The sequence below is a fragment of the Dermacentor albipictus genome, chromosome 9 (genome assembly GCF_038994185.2).
Source record: "Dermacentor albipictus isolate Rhodes 1998 colony chromosome 9, USDA_Dalb.pri_finalv2, whole genome shotgun sequence".
NCBI lineage: Eukaryota > Metazoa > Arthropoda > Arachnida > Ixodida > Ixodidae > Dermacentor > Dermacentor albipictus.
This window is the reverse complement of record NC_091829.1, coordinates 53535511-53561719: the sequence shown is the minus strand read 5'-3', so window position 1 is coordinate 53561719 and position 26209 is coordinate 53535511. Positions and strand designations below refer to the sequence as shown.

The following is a 26209-nucleotide window of genomic DNA, read 5'->3' as shown; positions in this document are numbered from 1 at the left end:
GCATCGCGTCCATTCTTCGCCCTATTTCGCAACGGTTGTCGTCATTTTGACTACTTCTGTACTACTGGCCTAGGCTGACTGCTTGCATCAAACTCTACGCGAAAGGATGCCGTGAATGCCAGCGCCGCAAGTCACCACCCTTTAAGCCTGCAGGCCTTCTACAACCCATAGACCCTCCGCATACGCCGTTTTATCAAGTTGTAATGGACCTTCTTGGACCATTTCCCTTGTCTTCCTCCGGAAATGAGCGGATCATTGTCGCAACTGACTACTTGGCGCGTTACGCTGAGAAGAAGGCACTACCATGCGGGACAGCATCTGAAGTTGCCCAGTTTTTTATGCATCACATTGTACTTCGGCATGACGCACCGTCATTTATCATCACTGACCGAGGGACGGCATTTACGGCGAAGCTTCTGGACGACATCTTCAAGCTGAGTTACACGAGTCATCGAAAGGTCACTGCATACCACCTTCAAGCTAACGGCTTGACAGAAAGACTAAACAAAACACTGGCAGACATGATCGCTATGTACGTGGATGTGCAGCACCAAACGTGGGACAAAATTCTACCATACGTAACGTTTGCGTACAACACAGCCACGCAGGAGACTACACGCTTCACCGTATTCCGCCTCGTGTATGGTCGAGATGTCCAAACTATGCTAGACGCCATGATTCTATATGAAGATACTGACCAGCTCAACCAGCTAGCCCCTGACGACGAGTACATTCAGCGCGCCGAGGAAGCGCGTCAACTGGCCCGTTTGCACATAAGACAGCAGCAGTGTACAGATTCAATAAAATACAATCTCCACCATCGACAAGTTGCCTATAAAGCCTGGTGGCCAAGTTTGGGTTTGGGCACCCATTAGACGGCGAGGACTCAGCGAGAAACTCCTGAGCAAGTACTTCAGACCATAGACAGTACTAAGGCGTGTAAGCGACGTGAACTATGAAGTGATTCCAGACGGAGACCGGCCATCACCCAAGCGCCGTTTACCACGCGCAGAGACTGTACATGTCACCCGCCTCAAGCCGTATTTTACACGGTGAAGTGTACTAGTGAAACAACCTGTCGAAACAACCTGTTTATTTTCCTGTCGTAGCGTCGTCCTCCAAAAAACTGCGAAGCGTTTCTTTTGTTCCCGACCACAGAGCACATTTTTCCGTATGCATTTCTGTATGTGTGCTCGCGTATCCTTTTTTTTTTGTCTCACCTAATTTGTGTAGTTCCCGTGTACGTTTTGTGTTTGAGTATCGAGTCGATGCTCCGTAGGGAGAAGGAATAATGCGACCTGGTGTTTTGAGTCAGCGTTGCGTGCCCAGCAAGAATGGCGATTGAAGACAAAGTCAAAGATCTCGCGCCAGCTGGAGAACCGTCCTTTTTGTGTCTGACATTTTCGTGTCTGGCTGTTGATACTGCTGCTTACTCTTGCCTTAGTGCGTGACAATATGTTCCGTCTTGAAAAACACCCTTCAGTGCATTGCACCAATGTCGAACAGCAATCCATTCTTCAAAAGTGCTAATGGCAACTTCAGCGGAGGAGCTCCTGACACTTTTCCTGAATCTTCTGGTTGAGGCTACAGAGTTCCTCAGTCTTGCTTCGTGCAGCCTTCCTCAGACTATTTCATCTGACCACATACTTTAGATCATTAGCTGCTTATACCTTTTCGGCATAAGTATCCGCTGAATCCTGGAGGTCAGTTATTGTTGTCTCGAGTTTCTTTTTTTTTCATTGCGTCAACCTCTTCGTCGATGCAGCGCCTCTTTGATCCCCTTACATCATCACATTGCTTCTTTTTTCTGCTACCAGATATGCAGCATACAGCTGCCGGGCAGCTGATACAGCAGTCCTCAGCTCTTTTGTAATAGGAACGTTAAGGACGCCCCCTGCCTTACACACAGCGGCGCATAGAATACATTGCGAAATGGACGACCGGTCCTTCAGGTTTTCCACAGCAATCTCGCGGTTCACGCTAAACCCTCGCTCCACAGTGGCCTGTCCGTGGCAGAGCACAAGCAAAAGCTTGACAACCTTCCACAGTTCCCCATATGATGAATCAAATTTAATCAGCCAATTCAAGAACGCTTCCAACCTGTTTACGTTCTTCTCGAGCATTCGCAGGTTATGCATCACTTCCTGCAGGAACTCGCCGTACTCCCCCAGTACAGTGTCTCTTTGGTGCTCAGACATTCTGCCCGCTGCAATGAGGGAATCCAACACACTTCTGAAGCCGGCCAGGCACTGATATGGTTTAGTACACATTTGTCGTGGGTCCAGAGAGGACAAATTTCTAACGATTGGGAATCTCAGTGGACTTCTCTCCCGCAGCTGCTTTGTCACACTGATCAAGAAGCATTTGCATTCCATGGGGAAAGGGAACACGTCCTTCGGGCTTGCTTTAGTTTTCCTGACAGTCTGTTCAGCGGCATGGCCTACATCCACCTTTTCAAGTGGAGTGGTGTTATGTGTGCTTTCAATGTCCACCATCAGCAGACCAGTGGCTCCTTTTCCTGAAGACCGACCACTTCAGAAACTTCGCCCGTAGGCTCCTGACCACAGTTTACAAGCCCTTTGCGAGAAAGAACACCATGGGCTGATTCGTTTGGTACTCATTGAGGAATGGCTTGAGGGTCATGGCCACATCCTGTGCGAATTGAAGCTTTGCTAGCAGTAAGCCATCACAGGCAAAATAACACAAGTTGTGAAATGATCCACACTTTGGGGGGCTTACTTCCTTCTTCCTTGTAGCTGCAATAACTTCTTAATGTCGCACCACAACAGCAAGGCTCTCTCCATCACAGATACATTCTCCAACCCCCGGTGGCCAACAAAGTTCAGCGCAAAAGTCGCCTTACCGGTAACTGCTGAGAAGTCCTCCCTCCTTGCAGGAGAACCATGGAAAAGCGCTCTCAGACTGGAGAGCAGACAGTCAAGTCCCCTCTTACTTGATGTAACACCTGCTCTGTAGGCGTTGTGCATGGTGTGGAGGCCACAAGTCCCAGTGTGCAGGCATTGAACTAGGTATGCTTGATGCAGGTGCTCTTGAAAATTCTTGAGTAGCTTCAGGTTAACATTGGGACCATACATTGAAATCTGAAGAATTTTCTCAAGAGGGAAAGGCTTGAGCGCAGTCAGCAGCGTTCCTTGGATGTCCTTGGATGTCGAGTGCACCATAAATACCGAGGTATAGTACCTCGTTGCCACCTTGTGAGGCGAATTCCAAAACCGGATGTGAACATCCGATTGTTTCCGCTGGAGACAGTTGTTCGTTGACTCGCCGAAGAGTACCACTTAGTAATCGCAACCTCCTATCTCCCGTCGCAGAGCAGATAAAAAGAACAGCCTCAGACCATGGCATGTCACATAGGCATATTTTTCCTCTACGCAAGAAAATGCTTTGGCCACGCCACTGCCCGGGAACATACGGTGGAATATCTGGCTGGCTTCTGACGACGACCGATAGGAGAAACGCGATGTCACAACCTTCGAAGTCCACAGAATCTCCGCGTTCGTCACCAGCTCGTGCGCCTTGCAAGCATAGTCTAGCTTTCCCGATTGCGAAGGAGGTGGGACGACTGACTTTTGCCTCCTACTTAGAACTAAGTACCTTCGCATCGAGCTGTTGGCTGCAATCTTCATGACACCAGCATGCTTAGCATTCTTCATATGGCTCTTTAACGCTGACTAGCCCATGTTGGTGATATTGAAGGTCTTTCTGCAAGGTCTGCATCTTGCATGGTGCTCGTTCATCGTATCTGGTGCAATCCAGTCTTTGTAAGCTTCGTTGTGAAGCCACGTGCCTCGAAATTTGCTTTTTCCAGGCATTTGCTTTGTATTCAGATATTTCAGCCGCAACGAGTCGTGTGCAGAAGCGACCGCACAATGCACTGCCGTCAACCAACATAACAAAGCGCCAAAATCAGGTTGGATTGAATCGGCTCAAGTTGGCTTCAGAGCCGAGTGGCTCCAATGTGGCTAACCGTCGCGCAACATTGGCTATATTAGCACGAACTGATTTTTTTACGCCTGAAACACATATATTGAAACACGATACTGCAAATACAAATATTTTACCTGCGCTTATTTTATTAATAGTCATTTGCAAGTACTACGCTAGGAATTCAAGGGTTTACAAGGAGCAGCAAAAAGTCCAGGATTTGCAAGGGCCTTGAAAACAAAATATTCAAATTGAAGGATTTTCAAGGTGTTTAAGGACCTGTGCGCACCCTGCTGGGTGTATTGCAGAATGGCTTGGGTGAGCTCTGCTGTAAAAGACGTTCCTCTGTCGTTGATGAGGACTTCTGGGGCACCATGTCGCAGCAGGATGTTCTCGACGAAAAATTTAGCCACTTCGGCTGTGCTGCCTTTTGGTGGAGCTTTAGTTTCAGCGAATAGGGTGAGATAGTCCGTCGCCATGACGACCCACTTATTCCCGGATGTTACGGTCCCAACAAATCCATGCCAATCTGCTGGAATGGTGGGCGAGGAGGTTAGATCGGCTGTAATAAACCTGCTGGCCTTGTCGGTGGTGTCTTGCATCGCTGACAGTCTCGGCATGCCTTGACGTAACGGGCGATGTCGGCGGTCACACGCCGCAAGTAATAGCTTTCCTGTATCTTCGACAGTGTCCGGGAGAATCCGAGGTGCCCAGCGGTTGGATCGTCGTGTAGGGCGTGCAGTACTTCTGGACGCAGCGCTGGTGGTACAACAAGAAGGTAGCTGCCGCGGGCTGGTGAGATGTTCTTCACGAGGACGTTGTTTTGTAGCGTGAGCGAAGACAACCCGCTCTTAAGCGCCCGAGACACAACGTCGGTGTTCCCTTCCAAATACTCGACGAGGCCTTTTAGGTCCGGGTCTGCTCGTTGCTGTTTAGTGAATCTTCCGCCCTTATGGCCTTCCAAGGGAGGCCATAACCGCGACGACGCGACGGCCATAAGCGCAGCGAAGGCCATAAGCGCGACGACACCTTCCAAGGAAGGCGTCGTCGTCCTCGTCATCTTGCAGCGGGGATCAATGGGGGCGCGTGAAAAGCAGTCGACGTCAAAGTGTTTTCTTCCGGACTTGTATATTACGGTGACGTCATATTCTTGCAGTCTGAGGCTCCACCGCGCCAGCCGTCCTGAAAGGTCCTTTAAGTTAGCTAGCCAACACATCGCGTGATGGTCGCTGACGACTGTGAATGGACTGCCATAGAGGTAAGGGCGGAATATTGCTGTATCCCAAATAATGGCGAGGCATTCCTTTTCAGTCGTAGAATAATTGCCTTCCGCTTTTGACAGCGACCGCCTAGCATAAGATATCACCCGTTCAAGTCCGTCTTTCCTCTGGACTAGGATGGCACCGAGGCCTAGGCTACTGGCGTCAGTGTGGATTTCGGTATCGCGTCCTCATTGAAGTGTGCAAGAACCGGCGGCGATTGCATGCATCGTTTCAGTTCTTGAAATGCGTCGAGCTGCGGTGGTTCCCACTTGGACTCGACATCACGTTTAGTTACATGTGTTAGCGGCTCAGCGATGCGCGAAAAGTCCTTGAGAAAGCGCCTATAGTAGGCACACATGCCAAGGAATTTGCGCACTGCCTTCTTGTCGATTGGCTGCGGGAACTTTGAGATGGCAGCTGACTTCCGCGGGTCGGAGCGCACTCCAGATTTGCTGACGACGTGGCCTAGGAACAGAAGCTCATCGTAAGCGAAGCGGCACGTTTTCGGTTTCAGAGTGAGCCCTGATGACTTGACGGCCTCTAATACTGTCGCAAGCCGACCAAGGTGATCGTCATAATTTCCGGCGAAGACAGCGACGTCATATAAATAAACAAGAAACGTCTGCCACTTCATTCCTGCTAACGCCGTGTCCATGACGCGCTGTAACGTTGCAGGAGTCCAGCATAGTCCGAATGGCATGACCTTGAACTCGTAGAGGCCGTCGGGCGTGATGAAGGCGGTCTTTTCGCGATCTCTCTCGTCGACGTCTATTTGCCAGTAGCCAGACTTGAGGTCAATCGACGAGAAGTATTTAGCGTTGCAGAGCCGATCCAATGCGTCGTCTATCCATGGAAGGGGTTACAGGTCCTTCTTCGTGGCCTTGCTTATCATCATTATCATCATCACAATCATCAGACTGGTTACGCCCACTGCAGTGCAAAGGCCTCTCCTATACTTCTCCAACTACCCCGGTCATGTTCTAATTGTGGCCATGTCGTCCCTGCCAACTTCTTAATCTCACCTGCCCACCTAACTTTCTGCCGCCCCCTGCTACGCTTCCCTTCCCTTGGAATCCAGTCCGTAACCCTTAATGACCATCGGTTATCTTCGCTCCTCATTACATGTCATGTCCTGCCCATGCCCATGTCTTTTTCTTGATTTCGACTAAGATGTCATTAACTCGCGCTTGTTCCCTCCCCCAATCTTCTGTTTTCTTATCCCTTAACGTTACACGCATCATTATTCTTTCCATAGCTTGTTAAGTCGTCCTCAATTTAAGCAGAACCCTTTGCGTAAGTCTCCAGGTTTCTGACCCGTAGCTGAGTACTGGTAAGACACAGCTTTTATACACTTTTCTCTTGAGGGATAATGAAAGCCTGGTGTTCATGATCTGAGAATGCTTGCCAAACGCACCCCAGCCCATTCTTATTCTCCTAATTATTTCCGTCTCATGATCCGGATCCGCGGTCACTACCTGCCCTGAGTAGATGTATTCCCTTACCACTTCCAGGGCCTCGCTACCTATTGTAAATTGCTGTTCTCTTCCGAGATGGTTAAACATTACTTTAGTTATCGGCAGATTTTTTGACCCACTCTTCTGATTTGCCTCTCCAGGTCAGTGAGCATAGATTGCAATTGGTCCCCTGAGGTATTAAGCAAGGCAATATCATCAGCGAATCGCAAGTTACTAAGGTATTCTCCATTAGCTCTTATCCCCAAGTCTTCCCAATCAAGGTCTCTGAATACCTCCTGTAAACACGCTGTGAATAGCATGGGAGAGATCGTATCGCCTTGCCTGACGCCTTTGTGTATGGGAATTTTGTTGCTTTGTTTATGGAGGAATATGTTGGCTGTGGAGCCACTATAGATATCTTTCAGTATTTTTACATACGGCTTTTCTACTCCCTGATTCCGTAATGTCTCCATGACTGCTGAGGTTTCGGCAGAATCAAACGCTTTCTCGTAGTCAATGAAAGCTATATGTAAGGGTTGCTTATATTCCATACATTTCTCTATCACCTGATTGATAGTGTGAATATGGTCTATTGTTGAGTACCCTTTACGGAATCCTGCCTGGTCGTTTGGTTGACAGAAGTATTAGGTGTCCCTGATTCTATTTGCGATTGCCTTATTAAATACTTTGTAGGCAAAGGACAGTAAGCTGATCGGTCTATAATTTTTCAAGTCTTTGGCGTCCCCTTTTTATGGATTAGGGTTATGTTAGCGTTCTTCCAAGATTCCGGTACGCTCAAGGTCATGAGGCATTGTGTATACAGAGTGGCCAGTTTTTTTAGAACAATGTGCCCACCATCTTTAAACAAATCTTCTGTTACCTGATTCTCCCCAGCTGCCTTCCCCCTTTGCATAGCTCCCAAGGCGTTCTTTACTTCTTCCGGCGTTACTTGTGGCATTTCATATGCTTCTAGACTATTATCTCTCCCATTGCCACTGGTACTGTATAAATCTCTGTAGAACTCCTCAGCCACTTGAACTATCTCATCCATGTTGGTAATGATATTGCCGGCTTTGTCTCTTAACGCATACATCTGATCCTTGCCAATTCCTAGTTCATTCTTCACTGCTTTTAGGCTTATTCCGTTCCTGAGAGCATGTTAAATTCCATCCATATTATACATCCTTATGTCAGCTGTCTTACGCTTGTTGATTAACATCGAAAGTTCTGCCAGTTCTATTCTTGCTGTAGGGTTAGAGGCTTTCATACATTAGCGTTTCTTGATGAGATCTTTCGTATCCTGCGACAGCTTACTGGTATCCTGTCTAACGGAGTTACCACCGACTTCTATTGCACATTCTTTAATGATGCCCACAAGATTGTCGTTCATTGCTTCAAGACTAAGGTGCTCTTCCTGCGTTCAAGCCGAATACCTGTTCTGTAGCTTGTTCAGGCGATGATAATCGACGCAGAAGAGTAGGATTCCGTCATTTTTCTTCAGCAGGACTACCGGAAATGCCCAGGGGCTTTTCGACGGCTGGACGATGTCGTCGCGCAGAATTTTGTCGACTTATTGCCTAATAGCTTCACGTTCTCGCGTCGAAACTCGGTAAGGGCTCCGGCGGAGTGTAGGAGCGCACTCCTCGGTTATTATGCGATGCTTTGCAACTGGTGTTTGTCGTATCCTCGACGATGTCGAAAAGCAGTATTTGTAACGTCGGAGAAGACTTCTGATCTGTTGCTGCTTACTCATAGGAAGACTTGGATTGACGTCAAAGTCTGTTTCGGGGACTATGCTCATCAGGGTAGATGCGGCAGAACTCGAGAGGACAAAGGCATTGCTGGTTTCCACAATTTCCTCGATGTACGTGATTGTCGTGCCCTTGTTGATGCGCTTGAACTCTTGGCTGAAATTGGTTAGCATAACTTTCGCTTTCCCTCCGTGGAGTCGAGCGATCCCTCTTGCGACGCAAATTTCACGGTCGAGCAGTAGATGTTGGTCGCCCTTGATGATGCTCTCTACGTCAGTGGGTGTTTCGGTGCCGACTGAAATAATAATGCTGGAGCGCGGCGGGATCCTCACTTGATCTCACTCAAAACGTCGTGGCTACGAGAGCTCTCCGGCGGTGTCGCTTGATCTCCCGATTGCGTTATCAATTTTGACTTCAGGTCTATGATTGCGCTGTGTTAGTTCACGGAGTCCATGCCGAGAATGACGTCTCGTGAACACGGTTGGAGGATAAAGAAGGCGGCAGGGTAAGTCCGGTCATGGAGGGTAATTCTTGCTGTGCAGATTCTAGTCGGCGTAATGATGTGTCCTCCCGCGAGTCGAATTTGAGGGCGTTCCCATTCAGTTTTAACTTTATTCCACTGGGCGGCGATGCCTCCACTCTTTACGGAGTAATCGGCTCCTGTATCCACTAAGGTGGTAACTGCGTGAATCGAGAAGGCCGTCGAGGTAGGTGGTTCTTTGTCTGGCGTTGCGGTTGGGTCTTGGCGTCGGATCACGGCTGCGTCGTGTTGAACTGAAGCTGGAACGTCGTGTCGTCAAGTCGTCTTTCGTCGGTGTTGTCTTTGCTTCCTGACTTCGGGCGGCATGTCGTTATCAAGTGTTTCAGATGTTCTCTTCGTCGTCTTCGTCGGCGGCGGAGGATCTTCATCAGTTCGACGAACAGCAACCGCACCTTCATGGGTTGCTGCGTTTAGCTTTATGGATATGGGCTCGCAGAGCGGCCCCGGGCTGGGCTGGTGTATGGCCGGCGCTGTGGCGACAGTTAGGGGCCTGGTGACGGCGAACGGGATGGTCGTGGAGAGCTCCACTGAGTGCCGGCGAGGTAGTCGGCGATATCGCGAGGTCGTTGGCCAATCTGTGGTCGCGGCGTGGTAACGGCGGAACCTCGGAGTCCCATCTACCAGTATGGGCATCGACGGTAGATGTGCCCGGCTTCTCGGCAGTGACAGAAACGTGGACGGTGGTCGGGGGCGTGCCAAACATCAGTCTTCCTTGGAATGCTGCGGGGATCCATGGGTTGGCGTGCTGGAGGCGGGGGTGGTGGCGGACGACGGAAATGTGTCGTCACTGGGCCCAAGGGTGGGCTCGGAGGGGGTATTTGATGGCGGTTTACAGCGGCGCATGTCATCGCTTTCGGCTGAGGCTGCGGCGATTCAGAGGCCACTCCGTGTTGTTGGAGCTCCTCATGGACGGCGTAAGCAATTGCCGGTTGCTCATTTCCAATGTCTTCTTGATGCTCGTGGCCTCGCGAAGAAACTCGTCGACGGTCTTCGGCGAGCTCCGTACCATTCCGGGGAGAAGTTCCCTCTTTACACCACGAATAGGTAGGCGAACTTTCTTTTCCTCGCACGTTTCCGGGTCGGCGTGGCGGAATGGGCGGCTCATTCCTTCTGCAAAAATCATGGGGGTCTCATTATGCAGCAACACTAGGGTTTCTAATAGTGCTTGGGGTCATTCTCGGCGTACCATGCTTGTCTGCAGGAAGCCACTTCGGAAAAGTCCCAGGTCGTTAAGGTGGCTTCTGAGGTCTTGAACCACGTCCTGGCAGCGTCTTACAATGCGAAGAAGACATGTCGCAGTTTGTCGTCGCTGTTCCAGCTATTAAATGCCATGACCTCCTAATACGCCTCGAGCCATGTTTCCGGGTCCTCGACTGTTGAACCGCGGGACGTCAGAGGCTCCCTGGGCTGTTGCAGGACAATGGGGAACGCTGGGGCTGCCATTGGGATTGCCTTGGACACAATCTTCTTGGTCTTCTCGTGTAGAAGTCCGGGCTCCGGGGGCAGCTGTTGAAGATGGCGGCTTGCTCGATTGTCTTGGACTACGTTGACGTTTTCTTTGTGGTCCGGGCTTGGATCACGGCTTGTCGGGGGCGTCCGGTACATGAACAAAAAGCACCACCACCAGACGTCAGGTGGTGGTGACGTTGAACACAGTAGCAATAGTGTGAAAGACAAAACTAGCTTTTATTGGGCAAACCTGTGCCCACAAAAACAAGCTACACTTGTAGCACAATGATAGCGGTGAACACGGTCGGCGATCGTCGAAACTGATAAGCGGGTCAAGCGGTTCGGCTTTTATACATCAGTCGTCGAACATTCCAGAGCAATCGCTGGGACCCACGTGCCTTCCACAATGTTCTACATTATTCACGTCGTGCGCACATGCAATCAGATTACACAAGGTTTAGTCACAGACAGCGGATAGAACCATCGATAACATTCCAGAAACGTCCTTTGAATGCAGGCGCATCCTGCGCTGTGCTACAGCATGTTATTCGGTGAAACCTGTCAACCGATAAATACAAGTGCACGTGCCAATATGTGAAAGAAAATGTGCATCTCACCTGTATGTCTTAATAATGGCTATGTTTTTATCATTATTCTGTTTCATCTCCAGAATGTAACCACTGCTAAAGGTTTCCAGGTTGCCCGGGCCCGGTCAAGCTGTCAAAATACAGCTTTTACCCCAGCTACCGCTACCAGAAATTTTTTTTATGGAAAATAAAAACTGAATGAATGAAAAAAATCAATAAAGTGTACTAGCTTCGGGATTGGCCCACGTATAGGGAGTGCTTAACGCCTGTTTACCTCAGCCGCGGGTCTGGCCAGTATTGCACTGTCTACGGGATCGGCCCATGTATGGGGCTTAACGAATGCTTCGCCTCCGTCGTAGGTCGGCCCGGCATTGCACTATATTCGTGATAGGCCCGTGATACCCTTTTCTATACCCTTCGTGATACACTTCGGAATACCCTTTTGCTTACGACACGAAAATTTCTTTGGGTCGTGGAGGTATACAGGTTGGCTGTAAAAGGCAGGATACCAGTATAGAGTTTCTCACTATATTACCCAGAGGGAAATCTGGCGCTGCTGGACTGTGGTATGCATGGGAGAGCCGGTATATTGCGACTTCGGATTGGCATCGTTCTCGGAGAGCCCGGGCAATTAAAACACACGCCTGGCAAGCACTGTTCCGTCCGTGAGGATGGTTCATTTTTGCTAAATCAACACGTAAAAAAGCTGTGTTAGCTTTATTATTACACAAAGACATGTTTTGTTTAATTATGAGAACTTGTTATTACATGTGCAATTATGTGAAACGTAAAAAGTATCAGCGGCCAGCTTAAGTTGAAGGACAGACGGCAAAGGTTCGCGCTCGCTTTAGAACATTTTGTTGTATGATCTTCCTGTTCTTCGCACGGTTATGCATTGCAGGTGAGTAAACGTCACTGGAATATGTACTACGCGTGAAAAAAAACATTTCATAAATATTTTACTTTAGGAACGTGTTATTTGTACAGCTATAACAATGTTTTAGACGGAGCCTCTTGCGACACCAGCCAACACAAGCCTCGCAGACACATAGACTGTAATTCCCATGACAGCACAGCGTCCCTTAAAAAACTCGCATAAACTGTGGCGTCAGATTTCCCTCTAGGTGTTATAGTGATAAACTCTATGGGTGCGAGCAAGCGTGCAAAAAAAAAAACATGAAAGGCAAAAATACTTGGAGGAGGCTTAGGCTTGTCTTTTAAGAGTGAAACGCGTTACCATTAAAAGATCACTGATTGCTTCTCACGCTTCCCGGCAACTGGAGCTCATAATCATCGTACTCATCATCATCATCATTGTCGCCGTCGTCATCATCAACTTTATCATCATCTACCTGGTTACGCCCACAGCAGCGCAAATGCCTCTCCCATACTTCTCCAACTAGCGCGGCCATGTGCTAATTGTGGCCATGTCCGCCTCATCCGCCGACGAAACTTACGTCGGCCTCATCCGCCGACGTAAGTTTCTACTGGCCCCTGCTACGCTTCCATTCCCTTGGAATCCAGTCCGTAACCCTTAATGATCATCGGTTATTCTCCCCCCTCATTACATGTCCTGCCCATTTCTTTTCTGGAGCTCATGTTACCTTAATGTTCACTAGGAAACGCTGGTGGCGAAAGCTATGTACGAAAGCAAGCTTTCAGGTTTTTGTTTTTTTCCTCCTTCGCCTCCCTGTGCCGGTGCTGCGGACGCGTGGAGAGGAGGGCAATCTGGATGCTGTTAAAATGAACCAAGGGGGCGCGCCCCTCTGTGAATGTTTTAACGCTGGAAACGGTGTTTGTGCTCGAGTATCCGCCTCAAAAAATTGTTATCTCGTACATTCAAATGAAAATCTGACACTATCATGTTTGTAGGTTGTAAGCCGTGCTATGCGATTTTTCTGACGCATTTTGCTTCGAGAAATTGATTTAGTTCAGTGACGCCCTTGCTCTACGCGGAGCGCCTGCGTAGTTAGGCGTGCTTGGTTCGGGAAGTTTTCTCCCGGACGGACAACACCACCAACACCGGATTTTCTGCGACGTGAGGCCCTCAACGCTATCACGTTGAAAGCACACAGACTATAAAAGTAATATAGAGAAAAAGCTTTTACAAGATTGCTCGTTTCGGCTTTGTGTTTTGGCATATACGGCTGTCAGCGTCTGTAAAAGAGACGCTCTGGAAGGTAACATGTACAGGTATATTTGAAGATACGGCTTACTAAAAGCCCACTGAAATGCATAGGGAGAGTGGGAATGACATGCCCAGAGGTGGACGAGAGACGAGGCGAGTGGGACACATATGATGACGACACTGTCGTTCACAGTGTCGAGTGCTCTTATTGTAGGAAGCTAGAGGGCACTGTCGAACTCGAACGTCTGTACGAAGGGAGACCCTTCCTCACTCCAGCAGAAAGCACTGCTGGCATGGCGGGGACGAGACATTGCAGAGGAAGCGCGAGGGGTGGGACCGCATACTACAGCGCCGGTTCTATTCTTCCCGGTCGCTTGTCTCCACTGTGACGCTCCAGCCACTGTAGTTACGTTATGTTTGTAGTAGTTGTAACCTAGTAGGCTGCATTGCAACACCCTTCGATTCCACGGCCCTTCTGGAGGTAGATATAACACAACCGACGCCAGCAGTTAGCCTTCTGATAGCACCAATGATGAGGGCGGCCAGTCCCACAAATTGGGCGGAGCAATGTTTTGTTCTCGTGTTTGTATCACGACGAGTGCCTTGTAGCATAGCTTCCTAGGATGCTATGCTAGTACTTAACAGTCCGCTCTCCTCCAATCACCGCATCCTTTAATAACACCCGCAGCTGCACAGCGAGTGGCAAGGAACGACGTCCTTAACCTAACCGACTACTTTTGGTCGCACAGTGGGACGGCAATACATGATTTCGAAGGCTTGCTGGTGAGCGGTGACATCAGCGTCGCAGGACAATTTATCATTGTACTGGTCGAACTTGAGCTTTCACGTCAATCAATCAATCAATCAATCAATCAATCAATCAATCAATCAATCAATCAATCAATCAATCAATCAATCAATCAATCAATCAATCAATCAATCAATCAATCAATCAATCAATCAATCAATCAATCAATCAATTTATTTCAGTATCAAACACACTTGATACTGAAACGTTGAGAGCTGTCGCGCTCTTAAGCAGCCAGACCACACTCTCACGGCCTGATAGAGCGGCGTCCAGTGCAGCCGTCGATAATGACGTAAACAGAGGCCAAGACGCTCACTGGGAAGAAGCAGGAAATACTTTGGCCATGAGTTCCGGTCCACTACAGCGATTTCAGAAGTGCTGTTTTGCTTGCTCCACGGCGTGATCTCGCTTCCGCGAGTGCACTTAACATGCCATTGGAACACCCGTGTGTTGCTCCAGATCTGCCATCCAAACAGTCTTGCTCCAAAGAGGGCATAAAATATTTCGCCGGAAGTGCTCCATGTCTGCCATTGGAATTCCCTAGAAACATCCCACTTTAAAATATTGCTCACATCAGATTGTAACATTACACGCATCTATGGCTTTGGAGAACTCGTCAAGGAGTTCTTTTTCTTTTTTTTTCTTTTGCAAAAGTTGCAATTCATCCACCTAGACTTTACCTCGCAGACACGTTGGTCAGTTATTTCTCCCTCCTATGTCCTCTTCCCCACCTTCTTCCCATCGCCGCCAAATTTGAGCTCCGTTGAGCTGATAGACTTGTTATTGAACCGGGCGGAATTCTGCACCTCTCGTAAAACACACATTACGCACAGGGGCCTTTGTATACTTAATAATAGCAAAGGTCGCCGTTAGCCCGCTCATCCCCCCTCCTCTTTGAATTTTGCCTAGACATCCCCCATAACTTGATTTTTACTTTGAGCTGATGCAACTGAGGACCCTAGTCTAGTTCAATGAGGACACCGGGAAAAGTTACCACAAACCGCGGATAATGCGTGAAAAGCCTGAAGAAAAAAAAAAGAAACGAGGGTTCAATAATAATTTGCAGTGCTTATTATTCTATAAATGCAAGCCTCTTTCCAAACACTAAAGTTAAAATGTCCCCCTTTGCCACCACATATAAGTTTGGTGTAATGTACTTATTTCTAGGCAACATTTGCTTACTTACTTTTGCTTAAGAAAAGATTTTGCAAAGGCTATATTTGATTCGCGCCCATTTACCTTCTCATACGGATTTACCGTAGTGGTTTTCTGACTTTCGCTAAGCTTGTTGTTTGCGTGCGCTAGTATTTATGAGGAGGCTGCATGCTAAATGTGGCACCACTCGTAAAGCACAGTCACAAGGCTCATGAGCACTTTAATGCCCAAGTCATTGAACTCTGGCCGCAAGAAGCCTACGAATAGCCTCTCATTACTACCGAATAAGAACGTAATATAAAAGAGAATTAACCACACGACATGAAGAACCAAAGCGTAATATGGTTATTAACGCTGTCAATCACTTGCGAAGGGAATGAATGTCTTACAAAGGCTGTGTATATCCATACGAATTAAACATTGTTTCGCAAGTCTGACCTGGCTGACATATGTATTGATGCCACGGCAGCGGGCTGAATTATGCGCGGCTTTTAAATTTCTAGAACGCTTCGGAGCGCTTGAGTGCGAAATTTATTACTGAGGGGGCCATTACCATGTGCGAACTGAAGTTTGTGCACACATTACCCACAGTTTGTGATTTCAGTTTTGACAAATATGGACTTGGCGTGGCGCAAAATTGTATATACTGTAATGTGGCCGTATAAGATGTTGAAGCATTTCTATAAAGATTTTTGTTTGCAATCACACTATTTGATACATGTGCATTTACCTTCGTACGTAATTTTCTCATAGAGTTCCCACACGTTCTTTATATTCGTTCTTACTTGCATATGTCTTTATTCGAGGTGACCGAGCTAAATTAAGCGCCCCTAGGGAAATTTTATTACAACGCGTAGGATCGCTTTAATATTGGTGATTTACTACAAAAGCTGCAGTTTACTTTCACGCTCTGGCCTTTGCGTATGTGAACCAAAAAACATAGTTTTCATTTTATCTAAGTATATACTTCATAGAGCTTATTGTGCCCTCGGCGCACTGAAAAGCCTATTGAAAAATGGCCATATAACGCTTTAGAGCGCTTACCAAAGGAATGTTTTCGCAAAAGCTGTATTTACTCCACCAGCATTGAATTTCACACGCAAATATGATAGAGTGTTCCTGGAACATTCGATCAATCGGACGTTTGGTGGCATTTGCAGTTATCCCATGGAAGCTGGGTAAATTTTGCGCTGGATATACAAAAAAGCACATTCATACCTCTCCGAATCACATGAATACGTGACACCTTGCAATGGCGGCACATAGATTCCACATTTTAAACTTTGGCTACACATCCATAACGTTCCCATTATGTTCGGCGAATATAAACAAGGTAATGTTTCGTTCACAGAGCAAAACGCAAAAACAAGAAGCAAACCTGGTATAACGCACGAATATAGAAACACACGAGGGTTCCGTAATTATTTGCAGCGTTTTAGGTTAATTAAGGAGCGTGATAGTTTAGCGACGCATTACACCTAACATACCCTAATTTGTTCACAGAACTATAACTTGGTGTCTTGTAGAATTATTGAGGACTCCTGGAAACATTGCGGACAACGGCAGCATGACACCCTGAATCGACACCCTGGAAGAATTTCTTACGCAGTCTTTAATTAGCCTACACGGATGAAGCGCATATCGTTCGTTACAGCAGAACAGTCTCCCAAATTCCACGAAAGGTAAACACCGTGCCTCGCATTGGTAGTTCACCGACGAGAACAGAAAGACTACCTAGAGGGCCTCTATAAGGCGTGAAGGGCAGAAGAGTAATCAGCAATTATTTTCTGCCCGTCCAGTTACCCTGAAATGTTCGCAGTAATTTGCGATGTTACGCTCGTATTATATATAGTTGCAGAATTGTTATGTTTAGCTAAAGCCCAATGCTACATACAATTTATTTACAGGGAAGGTAACGGAAGGCCAAATTGGCGATGCTGTATCAATCACTCCTTAGTGCAGCCACACTGGTGGCTGTTCCGTAGCATCACCCCCGGCAGTAGAAACACCGTCCCGGTGCTTAATCTACACATCCGCGGTGAAAGGTGCGTGGTATGGCTTTAGTGTCGCCATCAATCAATTTGATTTGATTTGATTTGATTTGATGTGAACGAAGTCACTTGCAGCATACGATGACGCTGAGAGGTCGGCGGGGATGACTTCATACGTGACATCGTATCGGTATGGGCCAGTGGTATGGGCCATATGTACCACGCGGTATGGGCCAGTGTAGCGCGACAGCAGCTTTTCAGACAAACGGGTTCTCGGCTATGTAGGAGGTTCTATGGTGAATAGTCGGCGGTGTCGTGACGCGATGAATTATACGCGAACGTCACATATGGTAAGTGAAGATTTCAGTCGTGGTGCTCGGTGGCAACGTACTTCGAAAGCATGTCGGTGATGGTCCGGTTGAGGCGCTCCGTGAGGCCGTTGGTCTGTGGGTGGTAGGACGTGCGGAACTTGTGCTTAGTCGAGCGGGAGTGGAGGATGTCCTCGACGACTGCCGACAGAATGCTGCGGCCACGGTCAGTGAGTAATTGGTGCGGAGCACCGTGCACTAAAATGATGTTATAGAGTAGAAAGTCAGTAACGTCAGTAGCGCAACTTGTCAGGAGGGCTCTGATGATTGCGTACCGCGTAGCATAATCAGTAGCGACGGCGACCCCTTTATTTGCGGAGCCAGAGAGCGAAAATGGTCCAAGAAGGTCTAGACCAACAAAGAAAAAGCGTTCGGGTGGGATGTCGATTGGCTGGAGACATCCAGCTGGAGGTGTGGAGCGCTTCTTCCGGCGCTGACAGGGCTCACAAGCGGCAACGTAGCGCCACACGGAGCGGGCGAGTACACGGTCGTATGTGCGCGAGACGCCCAAGTGTCCAGCCAAGGGAGCGTCATGAAGCTGGTGGAGGACAGTCGAACGCAGGTGCGATGCAATAACGAGCAGAAGGTCAAGGCCCTGTGGATCGAAATTGTGGCGGTATAATGTCCCCTCTTTAAGGAGAATCATCCGGAGAGAGGCGTCGCCAGGCGTTGACTCCAGACGGCCAATGAGGGCTCGTATTGAAGGATCGCGGCGTTGCTGGTTGCCAATTTCAAGCAACTGGGACACAGAGAAAACGCAAGCGATAGTATCCGCATCCGCCGGTTGTTCGACGGGATAGCGGGACAAATAATCGGCATCCTGGTGCAAGCGTCCCGTCTTATATACCATGGAGAAGGTATATTCTTGCAGGCGTAAAGCCCAGCGAGCGAGTCGTCCCGTGGGGCCCTTGAGCGAGGATAGCCAGCAGAGCGCGTGGTGATCAGTGATGACACAGAAGGGGCGTCGGTACAAGTATGGACGAAACTTCGCAACAGCCCACACAAGAGCGAGGCACTCGCGCTCTGTGATGGAATAATTGCGCTCGGCGGGTGATAGAAATTGGCTGGCATAGGCTATAATGCGATCATGTCCACGCTGGTGTTGTGCTAACACTGCTCCTATGCCGTGACCACAGGCATCAGTTAGAACTTCCGTTGAGGCAGACGGGTCAAAGTAGGCCAGAATTTGAGGCGTGGTAAGGAGAGCAGTGAGCTGGGAAAAATATGCGACATGGTCAGGGCTCCAAGAAAATGGGGCGTCTTTCTTCAAGAGGTCGGTAAGGGGACGTGCGATGGTCGCAAAATCCTTCACAAAGCGTCAAAAATAAGAGCACAGCCCTACGAAACTACGAACGTCCTTGGTAGACTTCGGGACAGTAAAGTTCGTAACAGCGCGAATTTTGTACGGATTAGGTCACACGCCTCTGGCATCCACGAGGTGTCCAAGGACGATGATTTGGTGGCGAGCGAAGTGATATTTTGACGAGTTCAACTAGAGACCGGCGCGGCGGAACATGTCAAGAATCGCTTAAACATGGTCTAGATGCGTGTCAAATGTGGGCGAATGAACGATGACGTCATCCAGATGGCACAAACAGGTGGACCACTTGAACCCTTTAAGCAAAGAGTCCATCATTCGTTCGAAGGTTGCGGGTGCGTTACAGAGACCGAAAGGCTCCACCTTGAACTGATAAAGGCCGTCCGGGGTAACAAATGCAGTCTTCTCTTGGTCCATGTCGTAGACGGATATCTGCCAGTAGCCGGACAGTAAGTCGATAGAAAAAAAAAATAGGTGGCACCGTACAGACAGTCTACAGCGTCATCGATACGTGGCAAGGGGTACACGCCCTTTCTTGTGATTTCTTTCAGGTGACGATAATCTACACAAAAACGCCATATTTCATCCTTCTTTTTGACAAGTACAACGGAAGAAGCCCAGGAACTACAGGAAGGCTCGATAATGTCCTTTGAAAGCATTTTTTTTACTTCCGGTTGAATACCATCTTCTCAATGTCGACGTCAGTACCGTGCGATGACGTCGCGGTATTGGCTGAGCAGTCACGATCTTCCACTGTGAATGGCTCGATCTCATCATCCTGCAAATCACTAATTATAGCCCAGGAAATCCTCAGAGGCAGAGCTTGCGCGGTTAGGGCGAAATTGACAAGGGTAAGGCAGGTGCGGTGGCCAGTAATTGTCAGCACAGTGTGCGGCACGGTAACACCATGTGTAAGTATAACTGCCGGAATTGGTGCGTCCACATAATTACCGTCAGGTGCAGCTGGTGAGGACAACAAGTCGACGTGTGTCACAGAGTGAGGCGGTACGCGAATAAAATCCATGCAGCTCAAATGGCTTGGAGGCGGGTCCACAGGGTCGGCAAGAAGAGGCAAGTCAAGGCGAAGTGAGCTGGTCGAACAGTCAATGAGGGCACAATGACTGGCAAGGAAATCCAGACCGAGAATGAGTTCGTGAGAGCAATGCTCGATGACGGTGAAGAGAACGACGGTGTGTCTCTCAGCAATGGTGAGTCGGGCAGAGCACATGCCAACAATAGCGACAACCTCTACGTCGGCGACTTGTACAACTCGGTTCAGGGTGCACGTCAGAACTTTCTTGAGCAGACGGCGACGAGCAGCACTCATATTGCACACATGCGCCCCTGTGTCAATCAATGCGCACACAGGGACGTTGTCGACAAGAACGTCCAAAAGATTCTTGTTCGTGGGTAAGGTGAAGCGAGGATCTCGTGCCAATGTCGTCATTGCAGCTTCACCTCCAGAAGCTGCACTGTCTAGTTTTCCGGTCGGGGGTGCGGCGAGTAGGTCGGAAAAGGAGCACGGCGTGACGGGGGCGGACGAGATTGACGACGGGAAGGAGAAGGCGAGTGGGAGTAGCGTGGTCGTGTCAAAGGTGTTGCAGCGTCAGATGATGGAGCGGGCATAGAAGAGGCGAAAGAAAAGGACGCGCCAGAGGGGCGAGGGCGGCAATCAGGAGAATAGCGCGTCGGTGAACTTCTGCAGCTGCGGCAGTAGCAAGCGACATGTCCAATGCGTCGGCAGTTAAAACATGTCGGCTCTTCATCCACGGTTCGCCATTCGGAGAACTTGCACTCCGTAGGAGGAGTAAGAATAACGTGGTGGGGACGTGCGAACAGAAAGAGGGTTCGAGCGTACGGAACGAATGGATAGCAAGCCGACGTTGGACAACTCTTGACGGATGACGGCCTGGATGAAGGAGATTATCACCGGAGAATGATCAGGTGACGCGAATGAAGGGGCCGCGGTTGTGCCGCTTCGACCTCACGACGAATGATGCGGGTCAACTTGTCACATCGCGACGGCTGGTGGAAAAGGTCATCACAGGATGACGTAGCAGCTGTCTTGGGAAGTCGCGTGTTGTGCTGGTATATCCGGTGGCTTTTAGCACGCTCGAGATGGCGGCACTCCTTGAGGATCGTCTCGAAGCTGGTGACGTTCGTAAACACCAGTAAATTGAAGGCGTCGTCAGCAATGCCTTTGACGACGTGATTAACCTTATCGTCCTCGAACACGGTCTGGTCAGCCTTGGGACAAAGGGCCAAGACGTCGAAAATGTACGACACGTAGTACTCGGTCGACGTCTGTACACGTCTGGCAAGGGCTTTCTTTGCATTGGCTTGGCGACCGAACGGATTGCCAAAAAGGTCGTGGAGCTTCTCTTTGAAGAGATTCCAGCTCGAGATCTCCTTTTCGTGAGTGTGGAACCATGCAAGCGGAGCTCCGTCGAGGTAGAAAAGAACGTTCGCAAGCATAATAGTCGGATCTCACCTGTGACTGGTGTTGACACGTTCGTATAAGCGGAGCGAGTCGTTAACATCAGGACTGCTGACTCCGTTGAAAACACCAGGATCCCGAGGGGGGGGGGGGAACGGCGACGTAGGTCGGAGGTGCAGGCGGAGACGGTTGCGCAGATGAAGTGCCGCCAGCAGGAGCCTAAGTTGCAATGTCGCCGTTGCGACCACTGCGAAGCTCCATGACGGGTACGGGGAACGTCCGCCTCAAGCAAATTAAAGTTAAGTGTAGCTGAAGCCCAATGCTATATACAATTTATTTACAGGGAAAGTGACGGAAGGCCAAAATGGCGATGCTATATCAAGCGGGCACACGTCATCTTCTTCCTCCTCAGTGCAGCCAGACTGTGGTGGCTGTTCCGTAGCAATATCTTTACCCAGACGCTATTGCTCCTCTCTATAACGTGCTGCTTCTTTGTAGAATAAAATGAAATCAAATCGAATAATTTATTTCCCTGAAAGAAGCTCGTGCTTTAAACTTCCGGTCGAGATGACCGCATTTGGCTGGCCATGAATTAAAAAAACCCATAAAATAAGCGAAAGAAAAATAAACGTTAGCATAACGAGCTTTTCGTTCACGACATAAGAGACCCAGGTGGTTGCAATTTGTCCCCAGCTCTGTCATATTTACACAGTAAGGGAAACGCCATGCATGAATCATCATAAGGCTTGTGCGCCGGGAGCTGGCAACGATCCAGTAGCGCTTTTCGGTAACACTGAACCATGCCGATTTCTGCGATAGCTCTTGAAGAGACGAAATGTTACGGGACCTCATTCATACCTGTTTCAAGCGGAAGACATGCATTGAAAGTGCTTAAAAGGCTCTGACACCTTTATTTTCGTAAATATTGTAGTTTTCGTTATCGTTCGTCTTTTTCAGGCACTCGTGAATGAAGAGGGTTTATACAAGCTCGAGAGAAGAAACGTCATAGGTAAGTAATCGTTCAGACGGTGTTCTAGGGCACCTGCACCAAAACGGATAAAAACAAAAAGCCCGCAGATCTCGCGCACTGCTAGAATTGATGTTACGCGAAACATATCGCAGTAGCCGGCTAAGGAGGATGCTTTCACGTTTTGCACAGAGGGAGAGAGAGAGAGAGACAACTTTACTGGTCCATTATGAAATGGAATGCGTTTAGCGTCTAATGGGGTGGCTGCCTCTTCGCGGGCTCCATAAGCTTCCAGGCCGCCTGGCCACTGTGGATCAGTCAGAGCTGGTCTTCCAGGGCGGGCCTGGACAGCATGATCTCCCATCGCTCGTAAAGGGTGGGGATAGCAGGGGGTTAGTTACGCGTAAGGGGAGGGGGGGTGGGCTATGAAAAAAAATGGCTGTGGCTTAGCTAAGGTTAAGCCCAGGATGCGAAGCATACTAGCCTTTATTTTAGTTGTTGAACCACTGTTTAGCCTGGTGAACTGCTGTTGCTTGGCTACATTTGGTTCGGCTAGACGAAGAAACAACTCATGCGTTACTCTGCTTCGCCTTCAAGAGTGGAACGCGACAGCGTTCCCGTCGACCCGCCAAGGTGAGTAAGACAATGGGCTACGGCGCAGCGACTACGCGCCCCGGATCGGACGCGGTGAGCGTCGAGCAACGCAGCGTTCGGCGCGGCAACGAAATGTGCGCCTGAGCAAGCAACGCACGCCTGAGCCTTAGAAACAGCTCGTTTCTAAGGCAACGCCGCATTCACTAGCGGCGCTTTTGCACCGCTTCGAAGCATCGAACTCGTGGCTGAGTGGTAGCGTCTCCGTCTCACACTCCGGAGACCCTGGTTCGATTCCCACCCAGCCCATCTTGCAAGAGTTGAGCCAAAGCCACCTAGAAAATTAGTCTCTGTAGCACGCCGCAACCTTCGCTTCTCATTCCAACGAGCAGCTCTGTCTCCAGGTGGCATCTCGCCTCGTGAGTGTCAAGCAGAGGCAAGCGCAGCTGCTTATATACCGCCGCGAGCGACGGCGCAAGTTGGAGCCCCGTTCCTCCTATGTCGTGACGTGACGGTGTCACGTGGTATTCAAGGCGACACCGCCGCGCCTGAGGAGCTGGGTTGAGCTCTCGTAATATGCTTCGCATAAAAATTGCACTCTCCTATGACATGCCGAAGGGTGCCTAATGCATTGCAGTGAGGACATGTGTTCTTGTATCTCTCTGGGTATATTTTGTTGTGGAGGTAGGGGTGCACCCCTGCCTCCAGAACAAGATATACAGCCAATATACAGGCAAAACCAGGCAGGATCCTTTCCCCATGGAGAAGAGATCCTGCCTGGATTTGCCTGTATATTGTTGGTTCGGCTCCGGTCAAGGAGTGGTGGGGGTGCGGGAATGTCTTCGTGCCATCCCTGCAATATTTGACTATATCTGTGTAATTGGTGATGGGTTGCCATCCCCTTGCCTCCTCCTCGTTGGCCCGGGAGTTTAGCGCTCGGGCCTGTTGAGCATATTTATTGCCCTCAATTGAAGTGTGAGCCGGGAGCCATACTAATTCGATTGCTTGTTTAGGAGGCGTAGCTTCACCAATGATTTTTAGTGCCGCAAGGGACACCCAGCCAAGTCTGCAGTTCTTGTATGCAGCTTGTGAGACTGTGACCATTTTGGTGACGTTAGGTTGCAGGAGTGCGGGAGGAGCTATCGCCGCTTTTTCTGCTTCCTCTGAAGACGGAGTGTAGATTGATGCGCAGGTGACCAGCTTTTCTAGCCCGTTGACCAGGACTGTTGCCCTCGTGGAGCGTTTGGATAGAGGCGTCTGTGTATAGAACAGTTTTGTCTTCCTCCAAGGCCCTGGAGATGGCTCTTGCCAGGGCATCGCGTCGTCCGGTATGCCTTGTGGGGTTCATGTTGCGTGGTAGTGGTTTCCATTCCAGCTTCTCAGTCAACTTTTCGGGTAATTAATCGTGGTGGATGTAGTGCGATTCTTGCCATCCAATCTTCCAGAGGACGCTTCTCCCTGCCTTCTTCTGGCTCAGGCCTACCTTTGATTGGATAGGTCGGCTTCTACGAGCTCGGCTATTGTGTTGTGGACTCCCATTTGAAGTAATATTGTCGTGGATGAATTTATGGGAATAAATTCATCCACGATGAATTCATCCATAAATAAATTATAGGTTTGCCGCAGGTTGCGGAGAATACTTTCGTGTGTGACGTTATCGAAGGCCCCCTTGAGGTCGAGCGCCAGGATTGCTCTTGGCGTAGGAGTCTTCGATTGCTTGATGACCAGCTCGTGTAGTTGCACCAAGACGTCTTGCGTGCTCAGGTGCCTCCGGAATCCGTACATGGTCGGTGACATCTGATCAATGACGTCCAAATGTCTCTGCAATATCTCGAAAACCATACGCTCCAACACCTCCGCGCTCACGACGTGAGGGAGATGGGGTGCAGATTGTCGACGTGGGGTGGTTTCCCCGGCTTGGAAATGAAATGCACCTCCGCTTCTGTCCATTCTTTTGTTAATGAACCCTTCTCCTAAGACGCGTTGGCGAGGTTTAGCAGTTCAGCTCGGCTTTTGTCACTCATATTTTTAGCATCTTGTATGTATCGATGTCAATTCCCGGTGCGCTGCCTTGATGATTTTCATCGATGGTCGCAACCAGCTCCGGTTCGGTGAAGGCTTCGTCCATCTCTACGTTGCTATCTCCTTCATACTCGTGAGTTGGGTTACCGCTCTTCTCGGTGTTGAGGTATTTACTTGTGAGTTCACGAATAAGCTTGTCTCCGTCGCCGTCGTAACTGTTGATCGTTCGTATGAAGTCTCGAGTACATGCGCTCTTGCTTTTTGACGGATCTATAAGGTACCGCAACAGCTTCCAAGTCTACTTCGTATACAGTGTGCCTTGCAGGTCGTCACACATCTTCATCCAAGTTTCCCTGCATAGTTCGTCCGCATGCTCCGTCACCTGCTTGTTGAGCGACTGTATACGTTTGCGAAGCTTCTTGTTATGTCTTTGCCTACTCCACCCCCAAGTAAGACCGTGCATGGCCGCCCACATGTGGCTAAGACTGCTGTCTACGAAGGGAATTTGCACGGTCGTAGTAATCTGCTGCGTAAATTTCTTTAGAAATTCGCCTTGCCTTTTGGCCTATGCCTCATACGTCTCGGTGTCTTGGTCCCTGTCCTCGCCTTCATTGTCTGCGCTTCTACGTAACCAGTCCCAGTCTGCAATGTTGGCTTCACCCTATTTCGCCTTGATGTCGGTCCCCCAAAGGGTTACACAAATTTTATCCTGATCCCAGCCAAAGACTTCCCCCGTGTTACGCCGGGTTACGTCGTGGTTTCCGCGAACTAGCGTCAGATCAGGAGTGGTGTCTCTGACCGTGCTAGTGCCTGTCTTGGTCGGTACGCCGGGTTCGTTAACCACCTCCTTGTCGTGATCCTCTATAGCTTTTACCAATCGGTTTCCTCTTCTGGAAGAAAATTTGACACCCCACATCGTGTGGGCGGCGTTGTAACCTCCTAGCACTAAAATCGGTCTTGTTCCTGCTTCTTTAATGCAATGCAATTTGTGCCCTCAAAGTCAATGATCCTGGTGGACGGTCGGCAATAAGCATTCAAGACGACAATGTTCTTGTCACCCCCCACTCTGCTGCTGTGCATTTCGATGGGCGTATGTTCGCAGCCTCGATGAGCGGTCACGTGCTGTGTAGCCGTCATGTTGCGGCGGACGAAGACCTCAGTACCCTTTCCGCTAGGGTCCGTATACGTAAGGTATCCAGCGAGCTTGGCCTGGCCGTTGGTCACTTGTAACGCTACGATATCCGGTTTCTGGTCCAATTTATCAACGTATAGTTGTAACTCCCCTATCTTGTTTCTAATACCCCTACAGTTGCATTGAAATAACGTCGCAGTCTCTTTCTGCTTTCCTTCAGTCTTCGTCATTTTCTACTTCTTGAGCAGTAGATTTACGCACGGAACAAACTTTTCGCGGCCTGACTCGTAGATAAAGTCGTGA

General features: G+C 49.2%; 1 protein-coding gene across 2 annotated transcripts in view; it reads left to right on the top strand.

Moving 5' to 3' along the window:
- LOC139049875 (uncharacterized) overlaps positions 1-26209 on the top strand; it is a 68617-nt gene that overhangs the window by 23073 nt on the left and 19335 nt on the right. For both annotated transcript variants that reach the window (XM_070525733.1, XM_070525732.1), the window contains exon 4: positions 22152-22203. In XM_070525733.1, coding sequence (XP_070381834.1) covers positions 22152-22203 — 52 coding nt within the window. The remainder of the gene's footprint in view (positions 1-22151; positions 22204-26209) is intronic.